The sequence below is a fragment of the Schistocerca gregaria genome, chromosome 4, assembly GCF_023897955.1.
Source record: "Schistocerca gregaria isolate iqSchGreg1 chromosome 4, iqSchGreg1.2, whole genome shotgun sequence".
In the NCBI taxonomy this organism is placed as follows: domain Eukaryota; kingdom Metazoa; phylum Arthropoda; class Insecta; order Orthoptera; family Acrididae; genus Schistocerca; species Schistocerca gregaria.
Genome location: NC_064923.1, coordinates 239,537,985 through 239,556,807, shown reverse-complemented (window position 1 = coordinate 239,556,807; position 18,823 = coordinate 239,537,985). Strand labels below are relative to the sequence as shown.

At 43.6% G+C, this 18,823-nt stretch overlaps 1 protein-coding gene across 1 annotated transcript in view; it reads left to right on the top strand.

The window, feature by feature from the left end:
- The window catches only part of LOC126266828 (senecionine N-oxygenase-like), a 52,042-nt gene extending 34,746 nt beyond the window's left edge, over window positions 1-17,296 (top strand). The window contains exons 6-8 of the mRNA XM_049971382.1: window positions 991-1,141; window positions 2,053-2,216; window positions 16,825-17,296. Coding sequence (XP_049827339.1) covers window positions 991-1,141; window positions 2,053-2,216; window positions 16,825-17,127 — 618 coding nt within the window. The 3' untranslated portion in view covers window positions 17,128-17,296. The remainder of the gene's footprint in view (window positions 1-990; window positions 1,142-2,052; window positions 2,217-16,824) is intronic.
- The last annotated feature ends 1,527 nt before the right edge of the window (window positions 17,297-18,823 follow it).

Here is an 18,823-nt window from a genome sequence, read left to right as displayed (position 1 = left end):
CGTGTCTGTTCTGTTTTCAGTACAGAACGTTCTTGTAAAACTTGATGAAAACCGGTGACCCACGTGTCAGACCTTCCTCGTGTAAGACACGTACACGTTTACGTGCTCTATGGCCAAGTAGTGCACATGACATCCGCCCTTAGGTTATCACGATTACTGTGGTACCACGAAGGGCATCCAGTCACAAAGTTAAGTAAAAAGTAAAATTTGCCAAATCCCGTCTCGTAATATGTTGGATGAACGCTGGGGGAAAGAAATAGATCATAATCGTCAAGACTTCAGAGTGCTTCCAAAAGAGTCTCCTAACTGAAAAACTCCGTATTTATTTTAATTGAATCAACTGTAAATTAACTAACCTTTGCCCAAGCATCCTGTGTTTTCAAATTGGCTATACCAACGACGAATATTTTAGGGTGCAGGCGGATGAATTCGCATACGTCGACGAATAGCTCGATGGACCGAAATAACTGATTCACTCTTTGCAATCTGCAGCACCCATAATGCCCTGTATTGAGCGGACACCATCTTACTTCCGACTGATATCTAACGGCGATTTTCTGGAACTCTAAGACCCGCCTACTGAAACAACATACATTTCCTTGCTCGCACATCCCATGTTTCGTAATTGAACCGTACAATATCAGGTCATTCTTTTCGAAACACTATATTTCCGTTTATTAATGAAGAATTCTTTTTCTTTTATCTTTAAAGAATACTTGATGAGCTTACTCGCTTTCTCTAGTTTCCTTGGTCTGTGTCACATGTTCTTCTTTCATTGTACCGTTGTCTCCTTCTGGTGGAGGGCTAAATCTTGGTAGTCTGGAAACTGTATCGCGTAAAATTGGCTTCCTATTATGAAATGAAAATGCACTTTCTGTGACACGTAAGTTGTATAACTATTAAAATTTCTCCGGTAACATTTTTTTATATACTACTCTATGCAAAACAATATTAAAGGTCTTTCTCATGAATGTGATATTTTTTATCCAGGTAATCATCAGTTACCATCCAGAAACTGCTGAGAAAGGCCAGTTCCCCGATAATGTCATAGAGAAACCGACGTTGGTATCTCTTTCTGAGTACGCTGCCACTTTCCAAGATGGAACATCCGCAGAGATAGATGATGTTTGTTACTGCACTGGTGAGTGTCGCAGTATGTTTCTGTCATCTGTACGTTTCTCTGGGATATGTTTCGTTATAATCAGATAAAGGAAATTTGAATCTGAATCGAAGTACTCAAGAAAAAATTCTAACAAATTCGACAAATTTACACCCAAGATAAAAATGCTATTCCTAAAAAGAGACTTAAACTTACTTGATTAATGGTATAGAAATGACACTAAGGAGACAAAAAGTGAAGTGATGGGTTAGACGCGTATTTTATATTAATAATAGTGCTAAACTTCAAGTCAGACAATTTTCTTGCCATTGCTAAAATTCATCACTTTCCGAGAGATTCATAGTGAAGGAAACCTATTTCATACATTATTATTGACGTTTAGAATGGCCTGAATATAGTTAGGTTATACAGAAATACGACAACTTCGAATATGTATAAAAGTAGCTGAATTCCTTAGCGCACCAACGTTATGATGAACTCATCTCTTCGTGGTAGGTCTTGTTTAGGTCGTCTATATACATGTTCGTCGAAGGATAACAGCATATTGACATGCCTCAATTGATATGACACGGTTTTGAATTGTAAAACTGAAATAATATTTAGTTTTTCTTAAGTTTTCCAAAAGGTATGAAGATTGGCACATTGCTAGATGTGACAATGGCGAAATTCCCACTTTTTTTCGTGAATAGGCTTTAAATATGACATAATTCGACTAAGAGTAGGCCTGCTAACGACAAGTTAATGCAGCCTCTTATCCGCAATTATTCCACACTTAATATTAATAATTACATCCATATACACAGTCACACAAGAAAATTGTCAATGTTTTACAGTGTTCGGTAAATGGCAGTAGCGACTCACGGAACTACTTTTCACTGCATATTAGGGATCCTGAGTCACAATGCTGATAGACTTTACCGTTTGTTTACCAGGATACCGGTACAGATACCCATTCTTGACTCCGGAGTGCGGGGTCATTGTGGAAGACAGGCATGTGCGCCCTCTGTACCACCAGGTGGTACACATCGACCGCCCGACGATGGCCTTTATCGGTGTGCCATACTACGCATGTCCTTGCATGCTCTTCGACGCGCAGGTAGGTTACCAACGCTACAAAGTGTCACTTATCTTCCCTCTTACAGTGCTGTGCATCATTCTAAGATATAATTTTCTCTTCTGAGTGAATAGTCCATCTGAGTAGCCTATGATATACTATGTGATCAAAAGTATCCGGACACCTGGCTGAAAGTGACTTACAAGTTTGTGGAGGCCTCCATTGGTAATGCTGGAATTCAATATGATGTTGGCCAACCCTTAGTCTTGATGGCAGCTTCCACTATCGTAAGCATTCTTTCAGTCAGGTGCTGGAAAGTTTCTTGGGGAATGGCATCCCATTCTTCACGGACTGCTATACTGAGGAGAGGTATCGATGTGGGTCGTTGAGGCCTGGCACGAAGTCGGGGTTCCAAACCATCCCAAAGGGGTACTATAATATTCAGGTCAGGACTCTGTGTAGGCCAGTCCATTTCAGGGATGTTATTGACATGTAACCACTCCGCCACAGGCCGTGCACTACGAACAGATGCTCGATCGTGTTGAAAGATGCAATCGCCATCCCCGAATTGCTTTTCGACCGTGGGAAGGAAGATTGTGCTTATAACATCAATGTAGATTTGGGATTTGCCAGTGCCACGCTAAACAACGAGGGGTACAAGCCTCGTCCATGTAAAACACGACCACACCATAACACCACCGCCTCCGAATTTTACTGTTGGCACTACACACGCTGGCAGATGACGTTCACCGGGCTTTCGCCATACCCACACCTGCCATCGGATCGCCACGTTGTGTACCGTGATTCGTCACTCCACACGTTTTTCCACTGTTCAATCGTCCAATGTTTACGCTCCTTACCAAGCGAGAGGTCGTTTGGCATTTACCGTTGTGATGTGTGGCTTTTGAGCAGCCGCTTGATAATGAAATTGATCTTTTCTCTCCCCCCGCCTAATTGTCGTAGTACTTGCAATGGATCCTGGGGTACAGTTTGGAATTCCTGTGTAATGGTCTGGATAGATGTCTGCCTATTACACATTGCGACCCTCTTCAACTGTCGGCGGTCTCTGTCAGTCAACAGACGAGGTCGGCCTGTACGCTTTTATGCTATACGTGTTTCTTCACGTTTCCACTTCACTATCACATAGAAAACAGTGGACCTAGGGAAGTGTGGAACTCTCGCGTACTGACGTATGATACAACTGACACACAGTCACGTGACCACGTTCGAGCTTCGTGAGTTTCCTGCAGCGCCCCATTCGGGTCTCTCACGATGTCTGATGACTACTGATGTCGCTGATATGGAGTACCTGGCGGTAGGTGGCAGCACAATGCACCTAATATGGAAAACGTGTGTTTTTGTGGGTGTCCGGATATTTTTGATCACACAATGTATCATGATATTAACTAGCTTAACCAGTAGCACACATGTGGTAACTGCTTTTAATTTTACGGAAGAACTGTCTTGCATGAACAATACAGTCGTTCTTTCTTCAAGACTGAAGTACTCTTGGAAACAGCAGTTTACGTGCGCAGCAGTATTCACTCTCTACTGCGTTGTTGTTGATAATTACGTGGGGTCAGTTGTGTGACCAGCACATGCGTTCTCCTTGCTTTAACAAAGACGACGAAAGTAGACTGCGCTCCTTCTTTTGTAAGTTCTCTGTACAAAATGTTAGTCATACCTTAAAAGGGCACACTCGTCGCATGGGGGCGCTGTAGATGGTGTTACCAAGGCAGTGAAGTGGTGTATGTGTGTTAGTCAGATGTTTGCAATCTGTGCAGTAAGATGGGTGGACGTGAAGACATGAGCGAGCGGTAGAATGGAACTATTATGTTTGGACGTGTTCATTACCACACGCATGAGTTGGTGTCAAAGCGAACGGTCTTATGTGTATTCAAGGAATGATGCACAAACCGAAGCCATGCAACGTGGCGTAAAAACTGTGATCGTGAAGTGCTGCTAACCGACAAGGTTTGGAGACGAGTGTCACTCTCTACCTCGGCAGGAATTTCTGTTGTTAGTGAGTGCATGTGAATCTCGTTGCGAAGGGAACTGCACGCAAAGGAAATGTGGAGCTATTTCGCAACATTCCATGCCACACATCGGCACATAAATCTTCATGTCTTCAGTGGGGATATTCAATGAGCATGGGATAGCGATAAGCGCATATCCAGATGGCTGTAGCATCGAATACAGAAGGTATGAAGGTACAGTGCATTTGTGGGGTTGCCACCTGTACTCAGGCGGCTCACAGAATAATGTTTCCGGCGTCATTATGGCCGCAAGACGAGAATTGACAGTCTTTGAACGCCGAATGGTAGCTGGAGCTAGACCCATGGGCCAATCAGTTTCGAAAATCGTTAGGGAATCTCACAATGTGAAGAGTGTGCCGAGAATACTAAATTTCAGTCACTACCCCTCACCACGGGCAACGCAGTTGCCGATGGTCTTCACTAGGCTGCTGGTTTGCACAAAATTGTCAGTGCTAATAGACAAGCAACACAGCGCGAAATAACCGCAAGAATCAATGAGGGACTCAAATCGAACGTATCCGCTGGGGCAGTGCACAGCAGATGACCAACGTGAGTGCCTTTGCTAACAGCAGGGCATCTCCCGCAGCGCCTCTCCTGGACTGTTAACCATATCGGTGAGACGGAAGACGACAGGAAGACCGTGGCCTGGTCAGATAAATCACGATTTCAGAGGAAAGAGCTGATGGTCGGGTTCCAGCGCTGTGCAGACCCAACAAAGCCATGAACCCCAGACGTCAACAAGGCACTGTGCAAGCTGCTGGTGGCACCGTAATGGTATGGGCTGTGTTTACGTGGAATGGACTGGGTCCTCTGGATGTTCATGTCCCCAGCAACGATGGAATTTTTATGGATGGCGGTGCACCATGTCACTGAGTCACAATTGTTCGTGATTGGTTCTGAACAAATCAAGCAAATGATTTGGCCGCGGAGGTCGCCCGACATGGATGCCATCGAGCATTTTTTTAAAGTCATCAGTCCTCTGACTGGTTTGATGCAGCCTGGCATGAACTCCACTCTTGAGCCTACATCTTCATCTCAGGGTAGCATTTGAAACCTAGGTCGTCAATTATTTACTGGATGTATTCCAACCTCTGTCTTCCTCTGCAGTTTTAGCCCTCTACGGCTCCCTCTAGTACCACTGAACACGTTCTCTCACGTCCTAACACATGTCCTATCATCCTGTCCCTTCTCCTTGTCAGTATTTTCTACGTATTCCTCTCCTCTCCGATTCTGCACTGAGCCGTCTCATTCCTTACTTTATCAGTCCATCTAATTTTCAACATTAGTCCGTAGTGCCACATCACAAAGGCTTTGATTCTCCTGTGTTGCTGTTTTCCCACAGTGCATGTTCCACTAACACACATTCTCAGAAATTTATTCCTAAAATTAAGACCTATGTTTAATAGTAGTAGATTTCTCTTAGCCAGGGATCTCATTTTTGCCTGTGATAATCTGCTTTTGATGTTCTCCTTGCTCCATCTGTCACTGGTTATTTTGCTTTCTAGGTAGGAAAATTCCTTAACTTCATCTGCTTCGACCATCAATTAGTAAGTAAAGCTTCTCGTTACTTTCGTCTTTCTTTGATGTGCTCTCAGTCCATAATCTGTACTGTTCATTCCGTTTAGCAGATCGTGCAACTCTCCTCTTTCACGGAGTGTACCAATGTCATCAGGGAATCTTATCATTGATATCCTTTCATCTTGAGTGTTAGTTCCGTTCTTGAAGCTTTCCTGAATTTCCGACAGTGCTTCTTCGACATACAGATCGAGCAGTTGGGGGCGAAAGACTACATCTCTATCCGTCTCAGCTTCAATAATTTTATGATTCATCATCCTCAAAGTTAAGTACTAATTCAATGAACATTCTCGTCCCATTTTTATCATCTGTTACTGTAGGTTTTTAAATGATAAAATTTACTGCCACGACACTTCCTGGTCGCCGGTAACAGGCTGGCTATCCTTGCTTCCATACCACTTTTGTTCTATACTGTTTGGGGCAGTGACGAACAGCACGGATACGTTGAGAGTTGTAATATAAATTATTCCTTCCACCACACATTAACCTGAGCTCTGAATACAAAGCTTTAAACAAAAACACTGAAAGGCGACGTTCAGGTTCATGGAGCTGTCGAGCCCCACCGAACCCTGTACTTAAGGAAAAATAGGAGTTTCTTACTAATTTTGCTCCTGAGATATGGATGAGAAAAAATAGTAATTATCCGTGTTTCAACAAGCTACAACATTACAGAGTTAATTTCGTTCGTCGTATTCATTGTTTCAGCAAAGCCAGAAATTAATTAAATAATATTAAATAATATTGCTTATTTAAATCATGAAGAACACAGTTAATTAAGAAAAAGTTCATGAGTCAGTCAAGTCTATGGTTTAACATTATAATGGAGACAGTTCTTTGCAGTAAAAAAGTCAACGTAGTTTAGATGTCTTCGTAGCATGAGTTCGGCTAGATGAGTGGTTTCCATCATTTCCGAAATCCTTATGCCATGAGTGTAATCATATGTTATCTAGTACCCACAACCCACCCCCCTCAGTTGCCCTCACTCCTCCATTCCCTCACCCTCGGCCATCAATATTAGCGCGTAACTAAAATTAGAAATGAAAAAAAAAATTATTTGAACCTTTTTAGTTTTAGAATGACGAAAGACAAACGAGATTTAGTGTCTGTAGGTGATTTATTAAACCACGAATTAATGAGTCAGTGAGACAATTCGTGTCGGTTATTTCTACTAACCTTTTTCTGAAACGATGAACAAGTTCTCAGTGGATCGCGATTTATACTTACAATACCTTCTCAGAAAAGAAAGCCAACTGTCTACACTGAGGGCAGACACTTACTACAGAACACCCTTCGAATGCACCATTTCGCCGGATGGTGTGACCGAGCGGTTCTAGGCGCTTCAGTCTGGAACCGCCCGACCGCTACGGTAGCAGGTTCGAATCCTGCCTAGGGCATGGACGTGTGTGATGTCCTTAGGTTAGTTAGGTTTAAGTAGTTCTAAGTTCTAGGGGACTGATGACCTCAGATGTTAAGTCCCATAGTGCTCAGAGCCATTTCAACCATTTTGAATGCACCACTTTCTTCCCTTACGACTCTTGCTTCATCACACCATGCACCCCCACATAAAATCAACCGAGCTAGGATACGTACACTATACTTACCGCTTGTAAATCACATTATAGTTGGACACCTTATTTCGAAACTGACAGAAATTGAAAGGCTTCAGGCTGCCAAGGATTTGTGTCTGGCCACTGCCAATAATAGCAAGAATAATAACGAGAGTCTTGAGATTCTCCCGGCATAACGAGTACTCCATAAAGTTTCGGGTTCGCAACCGGATAATGTAGACTTCTTGCCACTATGTTTCGGCTGACCACCATTCATGTATCTTCAGGGTCGTGTTTTGCGCTGGAGATTGCTAGTTCACATCACTACCTTTATACAAAAAATTGGCCCGAAGAATCATGTGCAAAGGCAGCCGCTACATGACAGACCTCCGTCGAGTTACGTGGCAGCTTCGAATATTGCTTCATTTATTGCGCGCAGGCAAACGCTCGCTCTCAGTCGGACTGCGTATTGGCGGAGTCAAATTTCAAACGTCAAAATGAATGTATGTGATTGATTACATGCAGTCCGTATTGGGCAAATGGAATGTCCTGTGGAGATACAATGTTCGGTTATGGGTGACTCATTGGGCAGCGAAAGGCGAGTGTGGTGATCACGTTCAACGCTTATTTCAAGTACTTCCGCGAGTTATCTGATCAATGTCAACTTTGCTGCACTGCCAAGGTATTCTGTAGATTTCAGTCTTCCGCAGTCCCACATCGTCCTCTGCCGAAACGAGAAGAGCCGAATTCTCTTCTGCCTAATTACGACGAAATATTGCCTAGCCGACGTACGGGAAGAATGCCTAGAACTTGACTCGCTACTTCTCCTCTTGACCGCATGTGTGGTCACGTTTCTTCTTCCTTAAAGCTGTGCTGATCTGACATGGGGAATGTCCATTGTCTTTGAACACTGATCGTATGTGTTCCAGCTCCTATGCAAGGCTGTCTGCATCAGATACAACATGTTCCCGGCGAACGAACGTTCGAAAGACATTTGTGATGGATGGTGGCTGCTACGATAAGAACCTTATACGGCGGTCTTTACAGCGAATAAGGGAAACGCCTGTATGCTGTTCCCACGTGGGGGCTATGACGAGAAGATTTATTGCTGGCTGACTGAATCAACGTACAGGAATATTGATAAAGACCCCACAGGGAGAGTAGAAAGAAAATCGACAGCGTTGCTGAATTCTTCTCCCCTTCTGCAAGAAATTGAGAAAATATTAAGGCCTCACAGCTCCATTCTTCCAAAAATAAACAAAAAAGGTCTTCCATTACGTCCTATTGTGAACAATATGGGAGCTCCAACGTAAGACTTACACGTTCTGCGTCTTTACTGAGGCAATTTTTGGAAATGTGTTCACTTTGTATTGACAGCTCCGGTGACATTATTAATAGACTGAAGTCACTTCGACTCAACGAGTTGGGTGTCTCGCTCTTCATAATGTTGCTTGTCATGGACTTCTTGTCACTCATCGAAAGTAAGTTCCAAGCTGATATGACTGCACTGTTTAATCACACTCTTTCCTCCACCTGCTTATTACTCAACAGTGAATACTTTGAACGAATTGAAGGTGTTGCCATGGGTTGTCCTCTGTCGCCCCTGACAGCAAACTTTTTTATGGAAGACAATGAAGAGAGTGCACTTGATTCGGCAGAACTTAAGCCAAACGTCTTCCGGCGTTATTTGGATGATACTTTTGTAGTTGTAGCTGCACTACAATTTATTATAACTACCCGGTACCTTGTTTTCGATAGCAATTTTAGATAGAACTGCGTATTTTCTGTAGTGGGCCATAACTTTTGTTTATACAACAGATTTTTCGACTGTAATATTTTCTTCCCAACTCACATAACTTTTACTACCTTACGCACAGAGTGTTGTAAGCCTACCTATGTATTTTGTTTTCCGTCTGCATACAGAATAGCACTTAGAGAGTAATTTCTTTCCGGCCATAGTTGCATCGTCAAATGTTAAATGCCACTATGGCTGCAGTACTTTAGGACATGGTTTTCATAAAACAGACCTGAAGAAGGTCATTATACACCGAAACCGGTAATCTGTTGGCAAAAAGCTTGTGAGCATAGACATAAAGTAAACGAAATTTGTTTTTTCTGTTCTTGAAGATGCTGTATTTATAATTATCTTGGTGTTCACGTATACTTCTCATTACCTGCACAAGATGCATACGGTGTCCTCGCTTAATCATTGTTGTCCATTTTCTGTTTCTAATGCCTGATTCAAAGGTATTTTCGAAGTCAGTGAAAGGAACATTTCCTATACTGACTTCTCTTTATGGTAAAAATATGATACCTGCACGAGACTCCTTTCCTGAACCCAAGTTGCTCTTCTCCGAAACGTGCATCTTTTATTATTTCTCAGCGATTATTTTTTATTTTTAAGTAAGATTTATAAATTGTTTTCTTGAGATTTATACCTCTTTAATTGTCACACACCTTCCTTTGGCCCTTTTTAAAAACATGAATTATTTCAGCTGTTTTGCAGTTATCAGCAATTTTATAACTTTGTCAGCATTAATTAAATAAATGTAACGTTATCAGAAGTGCCACACTTATAACGTCCAGTCTCAAAAGCTATTGATCAAAAAGCAATATTTTTTTGTTTATTACTAAAATATCTCTCTCAGAAACAAATATTTTCAATGTTGTGTACTGCATTGCGTTTCCTGCAAATACAAAGGTCTGAAAATGCGTTTTTGTGCAGTTGTGTCAGTATTTAGCACGAAACAAATGTGAAGTTTTTAACTCTAACTCATACAAAAGCAACGTAAGAATCCTGAAATTCATGTTGGTATTCCTCTCAGGAGTATCGCTAACACGCCAAAAATATTTCATTAACTGTAATTACGCCCGTTACTATGTTGATTATTGAAATAGCAAAAATTATCGCGTCCGAAGAAGTTTCCTTCTCCACTTTATATCTTGAAAACAATGGCATTCGCTGAATAATAACTTGGTGTCCAAACAAAATTAAATATAGTTAAAATGTAGTACAACTTACAATAAGGACGTTGTGAGTGTTGGGTGAACAATATTCCATAGTCTCACAAAAAGGAAGAGACAGCGACAGAAATAAATGCACAAACGTAATATTTAATGGGAGTAAGAAGTTCATTTAAGTACACTATACACAAGTCAGACAATGGGAAAACAACGCATTTCAGCGTCAGAGACAGAGACTGTGGAACTATCGGAGTCTCTGCTCGTGGTGTGAGATTTAATGAAATCTTCGGCTCACTGTTCCACTACTCCATATTACTTCTATCACTCATTTCATATGTTTCACTGATTTTTGTGTCTTTTTGGTGTCGCTTTTTCAGTTTCATCATACAAAGGGCGTTCTACTTCAGTCGGCGCTTTTTCTTTTAATTCTGAATAGCAATTGCGTTGAAATGGCAACTGTTGGAAGGAAACCTTAGCACTTCATGGTCGTTTTCTTTTTTTTTCTGTCAACCCGTTTTTAACGTTCCTCCAGCCATCTGACGTTGTATTTATTTCTCGTTACTTACGTGGACGCCTTACTATGTATAATCGAACGATATGAAGCGCTATATCAATCGTGGAATTTTTCGTTACGTTTCAAATTAGGGTATCCTAACTATGTCACCAAAGTATTGTTGTTCATCTCTTCGTGTTAGTCGTACGTCTTATTTGAACAGAATAACAGCTAGAAATGAAACATTTTGAATATCCGGCAAGCGCTGCAGTTATTCTGTTTGCATTGCCGATCGGAGCTGCTGTATTACAGCTGTCCACTCTTTCCTTAACACTTTCACGCCGGCGTGTATCACCGGTGACTCACGATAGATCCTCACATCGGACAGCGTGTACCTGCAGTGGCTCATACTCGACTGTCACTTACGCTACCAGCATTACGCTAAAGCACGATGTATTACCTATCAGCCGGTGCAACGAACAGCAGTGAATACAGGGTGCGGCAAATAAAAATGGCCCGGAGATCAGAGCTCCAAGGTACGAAAGAAACACAGCAGAGGAAAGGAAATACAGTAGTAACCCAATTATAGCAGATACTGAAAGTGGCCACCATTATGCATTGGCAATTTCGGGCCTGGTCAGCAAGTTACTGGAGGCGGATCATTGCCAAACTAATGGAATCGCTACAATCTCATCCGAAATATTCTGTAGCAGCTCTTGAAGCCTATGAGGGTTGTTGCGATATAGCTTAGACTTGACGGGCACAACATAATTGCACAGTAACATATCAGGTGACATGGGTTGCCAGTTAGGGCCACGGCAAGACTGAACTCTGGTAACAACTCCGTCAGGCGCGAAGATTGCGTACGTGAGCTCCAAGGTTCGGCCGGCTGTACGCGCAATTGCTGTATCCTGTTGGAAATAACTGTAGCCGCTTTCCCCCTTCGTTACGGTTGCCACAAATAGTATCCACTCGTTCGGGTCACTTTTATTTGCATCATCCTGTGCAGGTTTGTGCGACCCTTCAAAGAGAGAGCTTTCCGAACATATGGCATGCTATAATTTGTGATTAATTTAGTGCAAAATCATTTTTTAAGGTCTCTCGTTGTTTTGAAATAATGGACTTAAGATAGAATAAAATGCTCTCGGGTTTCCAACCGCGTCAGTTGGTTAAAACTACACGAGCTTTCGGCCAAGCACTCTTGGCCATTGTCAAGTGCTATGACTGCCAGTGAGCTGTTGGTGCGATCTTATAAACGCTAGCTGCCGGCTGTGACGTCACTGGTGCCCGTGACATTGCGATATATGGGCACGTTTTGAGTCTGCGTTCGATGTGCCCTCTTCAACCGTGCGATCGCTGGATCCCACGCAGCGCTCAACTGTAAACCACCGTCTCTATTCAGGGTGTTTGTGGTAATTTTTTTATTTTAATAGCTTCCTGTATTAAACTGTCCCAGAGCCGTTTGTGAGAGCCACGACAGAGGTATCGTCAAATATTATGTGGTGACCGTTTTCTAATGCATGCTCAGGTAACGCAGATTTGTCAGGATAGCGCAGGCGATAATTCCTCTCACGTTCTTTCCTGAGCTGTTCCACAGTGCGCGCTGTTTGTCCGAAGTTCTTCCTGCCACACTCACAAGGTATTTCGTAGACTCCAGGTGTTCTGAGACCTATAGCGTCTTTAACTGGTCTCAGTAATTGAGGATTTTCGTTGGAGGCCTGAAGATTGATTTGATCTTGTGTCTCTTCAACAGGCGGCTTATCTTGCCCGACACAGAACCACAGAACGGCAGCAAAGCAAGTTTCTTTTCCTGCTCTTCGTCGGTGGTCTTTTTCTGATATTTCCCAGAAATCACTTCTTTCACTTGATGGGCGCTGTAGGCGTTATTCCTGAAAATCTTGTGCAGGTGGCTCAGTTCATGAGGCAGGTTATCGTCGTCAGATATTACTCGTGCACGATGCACCAATGTTTGTAACGCTGTGCGCACTGTGGAACAACGCAGGTAAGAACATGAGAGGAATTATCGCCTACGCTATCCCGAGAAATCTGCGTTAGCTGAGCATGTATTAGAAAACGGTCACCACATAAAATTTGACGATACCTCTGTCGTGCTTCGCACAAACGGCTTCTGGGACAGTTTAATACAGCAAGCTACTAAAATAAAAATTACCACAAACACCCTGAATAGAGACGGTGGCTTACAGATCAGCGCTGCGTGGGATCCAGCGATCACGCGGTTGAAGAGGTCACATCGAACGCCGACTCAAAACATGCCCAAATACAGCAATGTCACGGGCACCAGTGACGTCACAGCCGGCAGCTAGCGTATATAAGTGCGCACCAACAGCCCACTGGCAGTCATAAAACTTGACAATGGCCAAGGAGTGCTTGGCCGAAAGCTCGTGTAGTTTTAACCAATTGACGCGGTTGGAAACCCGAGACCATTTTCTTCAGTGTTATCGCCGCGAGACTCTGCATTCATACAATGGACTTAAGATAATTTCAAAACAAAACATTATGTTAAGGCAGTAACCTAGGGCGTTTGAATATGATCGCTGGCCCATGGCACGAAACAGGGAAAGCAACGCTGTCAGATGAAGGAAAGTATACGTATGCCGTCGCACAGCGAGAATCACATTTCTCTGCGCCGGCGTAAACATGTGAAATTATGTTCTGTATTCACCCAAGTTCACGAAGCTAAACGATATCGTCAAAACTTATCCCTACTAATTCCCAAAGAAAGCAGCAGCACTAGGTTTTAATAGCTTGCGACTACAAACAGATTTAAAGTGGAATCCTAACGATTTTGCAGCTATTAGCAAGGACGATTTTCTACCTTGTAACTTTCTGTGTATCAGCTGTAACTTCCTTGAACAGAGCGCGTATATTTCATGATGAATTACATCTTGCTGCAAAGAGACTCGTTTTATATCCTTTTTACGAATTGTCTGTTCCTCTCAGGCGTCGCCAATTTAGACGATTCATCTAACTTTCGCAAATTTATCCTTGATAATTCTTATTACTGATTGTTCACTGATCGGTAGGTCAGCTACAGTTCGCCACTTTGTCCAAATGAAAGCGAGTTGCTCCTGGATCCCTCTCTGTATTCCAAGATACTCCCTCAAGGAACATATGAATTCAAGCGAATGATGACGTATAACCAGGCCGCGTCCCACACTTTTTGAAAGTGTCCTATGATTGTGATTGCGTGCACTCGGACTGCCCCTCCTTCGACTGGTTGCATCATTCATTGTAAGATACTAGAAACTAAAAATCACCAGAATCGCTTAATGCAACGACGCAGGAAGACTGGCTAGGACACTGCTACAAGCAGCGGATCGTAAGTTGCAACACAGTGATACCAAAACATGGCAAAATAGCTCCTATTGGAGTTTTCCTTGCGGTAGCAGTCCTGCCCGCTACCTTTTGAGTGATAACTAATTTGACTCTATCTGTACAGGGTATAACGAGCATAAGTGCAGATATTTTTATTGGTGTCAGAGGACACTGTACTGGGCAATATTACAACAGTACTTCATTTGCAGACTAGTAATTGAAGCTGTTAGGAGCGGTACACCTTTAGATTGGTGAGCAGCTCCAAGTACATGTGGCAAGAGCAAGCCATTAATACTTATTTTCTCCTGGCAATAGGTCAGTTCCTGAAGGGTGGATGGATGGATGGTTGCCAAACGGTTAGTCTATACTGCAGGCGTAGTCCACTTAGTGGTGCACGTGCAAACCATGCAATTAACACTAATGGCTATTAAAATTGCTACACCAAGAAGAAATGCAGATGATAAACGGGTATTCATTGGACAAATATATTATACCAGAACTGACATGTGATTATATTTTCAAGCAATGTGGTTGCATACATCCTGAGAAATCAGTACCCAGAACAACCATCTCTGGCCGTAATAACGGCCTTGATACGCCTGGACATTGAGTCAAACAGAGCTTGGATGACGTGTACAGGTCCTGCTGCCCATGCAGCTTCAACACGATACCATGTTTAATCAAGAGTAGTGACTGGCGTATTGAGACGAGCCAGTTGCTCGGCCACCATTGACCACACGTTTTAAGTTGGTGAGAGATCTGGATAATGTGCTGGCTGGGGCAGCAGTCGTACATTTTCTCTATCCAGAAAGGCCCATAGAGGACCTGCAACATGCGGTCGCTCATTATCCTGCTGAAGGTAGGGTTTCGCTGGAATCGAATGAAGTGTAGAGCCAGGGTCGTAACACATCTGAAATATAACTGTTCAAAGTGCCGTCAATGCGAACGAGAGGTGACAGAGACGTGTAACCAATGGCACTCCATACCATCACGCCGGGTGATACGCCACTATGGCGATTACGAATAGACGCTTCCAACGTGCGTTCATCGCGATGTCGCCAAACACGGATGCGACCATCATGATGCTGTAAACAGCACCTGGATTCATCCGAAAAAATTACGTTTTGCCCTACGTGCACCCAGGTTCGTCGTTGAGTTCACCACCGCATGCGCTCCTGTCTGTGAAGCAGCGTCAAGGGTAACCGGAGCCATTGTCTCCGAGCTGATAGTCCATGCTGCTGCAAACGTTGTCCAACTGTTCGTGCATATGGTTGTTGTCTTGTAAACGTCCCCATCTGTTGACTCAGGGATCGAGACGTGGCGGACTATCCGTTACAGCTATGAGGATAAGATGCCTGTCATCTCGACTGCTAGTGATACGAGACCGTTGGAATCCAGCACGGGTTTCCGTATTACCTTCCTGAACCCACAGATTCCATATTCTGCTAACAGTCATTGGATTTAGACCAACGCGAGCAGCAATGTCGCGATACGATAAACTGCAATCGGGGTAGGCTACAATCCGACCTTTATCAAAGTCGGAAACGTGAAGGTACGCATTTCTCCTTCTTACACATCACAGCAACGTTTCACCAGGCAACGCCGGTCAACTGCTGTTTGTGTATGAGAAATCGGTTGGATACGTTCTTCATGTCAACACGTTGTAGGTGTCCCCGCCGGCGCCAACCTTGTGTGAATGCTGTGAAAAGCTACTCATTTGCATATCACTGCGTCTTCTTCCTGTCGGTTAAATTTCGCGTCTTTAGCACGTCATCTTCGCGATGTAGCAATTTTAATGGCCCGTAGTGTACATGGTGTGTTGGTAAGAAGACTGTTTGATGCCGAGAAAAATCAAGGTATAGAGGTACCAATCATCACAATATCGCAATTTATTCTCCTGTTTCCCTGTATATTGGGTGTCCCAGAAACACTGCTATAAATTTTGAAGGGTTGTAGAGGCTGTATTGAGAAACAAATCGAGCGTTGAAATTCGTGTCCTAAAAAGTCGTCCACCGACGTTACAGACCGTCGGATTTAAAGGCACTGGTGCGAGCCACTAGGACACACCTTCGGCAGTAAACGCGACTTCGTACATTGACTCACTGTAGGAGGACCATCTAGCAATTTTGTTTCTTATTCAGTGATCGCGACTGATAGCCACGATGGCCAGCGGAGAAGCTGGAGCTAGCTGCTGCCTATAAAAGCATTGTCTCCTACGAAAGCGATACTCTGTTGACGATTTCGGATATCAGTTTCCATCTGCGGTTTTCTCCTGAAACCCTCTAAAATCTCGAATTTTTTTCCGTATACAGGAAACCCACGTCCAAAACCGTTATCCACCGAGGCAACAGAGCATAACATTCATAGGAGACAATGCATCAGCTAGCACCATTCTCTCCAATGGAAGTCATGGGAATCAGTCGCCGTCACTGGCTAACAAACACTGTACACAATGACATTTGCTGCCAAAGACTGGTCTAGTGGTGGGCTCCGGCGTCCACAAATTCGACACTCTGTGGCCTCGTTGGATGACGATTTGTTCCTCAGCACAGCCTCTACAACCCGTCGATGTCTGTCCCTACGTTTTAGGACACGCTGTAAAATGTTTTGTCCGATGCGCTTACCCGCTTGTGCAGTGAATGCTTTCAGTCACAAGTAGGCATTCTGGCCAGTGCGGTGACTACGAATGTGCACCGCAGGCGCAGTTCTGGGTGGCGGTGCTGGACGGCAGGTGTCGGCTGCCAGACCCGGCCGCGATGCGCCTCCAGGAGCAGGAGGACGTGGAGCGGCGGCGCTCGCAGGGGGTGCTGCCGCACAACATGGCCGCCTTCCAGCGAGAGTACGTCGACCGGCTGGCTGAGCTGTCGGGCGCCAGCCTCACGCCGCGTTACTACCACAACTTGTTCGACGCCGTCGGCTTCGACTTCCTCAAGGACCTGCAGAACTACAGGAAGAACAAGTACAGGATCGTGGATGACGAAAATTACGAGAAGGTCCTGTAAGGGAGGAGGGGGGAGAGACGCTACGAAATTTTGCTATTATTATGTCCACCACGTATAATCGACAATACCTTTCTCTTTACAAGATTTAGATAGCTTTCCCCTGCTTGTAACCTTTTTGTACCTGTTTACTGCATACTGATTAATAAAAATAAATGGTAATGTAAACTAATACACGTCTTAGTTCTCTTCCTGTATTCGACTCTTTGAAATATGTTGAACATTGTGCAGCAGTGAAAGCCTGCAACATAAATTAATATCGTGAGTTTTACACGCAAACAGGACAGTCATGCTCTAAATCAAGGTGCTTATGGTTAGAAACCCCCTTGGTCCATCAGCTTATGTGTCTTCTGAAGGCCGGCCGGTGTGGCCGAGCGGTTCTGCGCGCTTGTCTGGAACCTCACGACCGCTACGGTCGCAGGTTCGAATCATGCCTCGGGCATGGATGTGTGTGACGTCACGTTAGTTATGTTTAAGTAGTTCTAAGTTCTAGGGAACTGATGACCTCAGATGGTAAGTCCCATAGTGCTCAGAGCCATTTGAACCATTTTGAACTCTGAAGGCAACGGTTGACTCGCATGTTATGAGCGGACAGGCAGGAGTGTGACCACTCCTACAAACCATGTGATTACATTACATGTGAGTACATTTCATCCGTATTTCAAAGGCATTCTGAAAAGCAGTAGCACAGCATTGCAACTGTCAGAATGTCTAAACCACTACCGGTTTTAACAAATGACTCACAGTAATTCCACCCACGAAACTCTCACAACTCAAACTGAAAGATACGTTTTGTGGGCAGAAACAAGTTTAACAACGTTATCAGCTGACAAGACGGCATACAACTCCGCCTCCTTTAGTCCATGAAGACCACATGAAAAGTCAGTGCCACCACACCAAATCTGCGCTTGAAGAAAAATACTTTGTGTAAGTGAGAGAGAGAGAGAGAGACAGAGAGAGAGACAGAGAGAGAGAGAGAGAGAGAGAACCCTGTGCAGAAGACGCTTACATGTATGTCAGCACTTCTTAAGGAGCGAGAGGTAATCACGAGAGAGCCATCCCTGGACTTTGCCTTTGATATTACTTTCTAATATACATTTATATTCAGAGATGTTATTTGTCTCTGCCTTGTCCATATCGTAAAGTGCCATTTCTCTCTGATAAACGTTAGTTCCAATTACTGGTGCTCTATAGTTACTGCTGTATTACTCTAATTTCCCTTTATTCTGTGTTTTAGTGAAACAGTATTATAAGGAAGGATAGGAACAAAGCAATCAGTCGCACTGACATTAGTTTTTATTACTCTTGCATATCCAGATTTAAGCTATAAGCAGCCACACTGAGTTCACCTGAGTGACTGCTGTCTATAGGTGAAATCTTTAGATGCAAAAATAATAACAAGCGATGGGACTGCGATTGATTACTGTGTTACTATCCTTCCACATAACAGTCTACGTTTCTGTGCACAGCAGTTGCTGATGGAATCAAGTGGGTTATGAGACAATAATTGTAGCGAAGCCTTTGCTAAACCAGAATTTCTCAACCGCCATGCCTCGACACATTGGTGTGTTGCGAATGCATGTCAGGTGCCTAGTGAGATTTTCAATGTATTTTAAGACACAAAAAAATTATCGTTTCCTACAATAGCTAAGCTTGCAAGATCACCAATAGCTCGTTTTGGCACCCGCCCTGTCCGGCA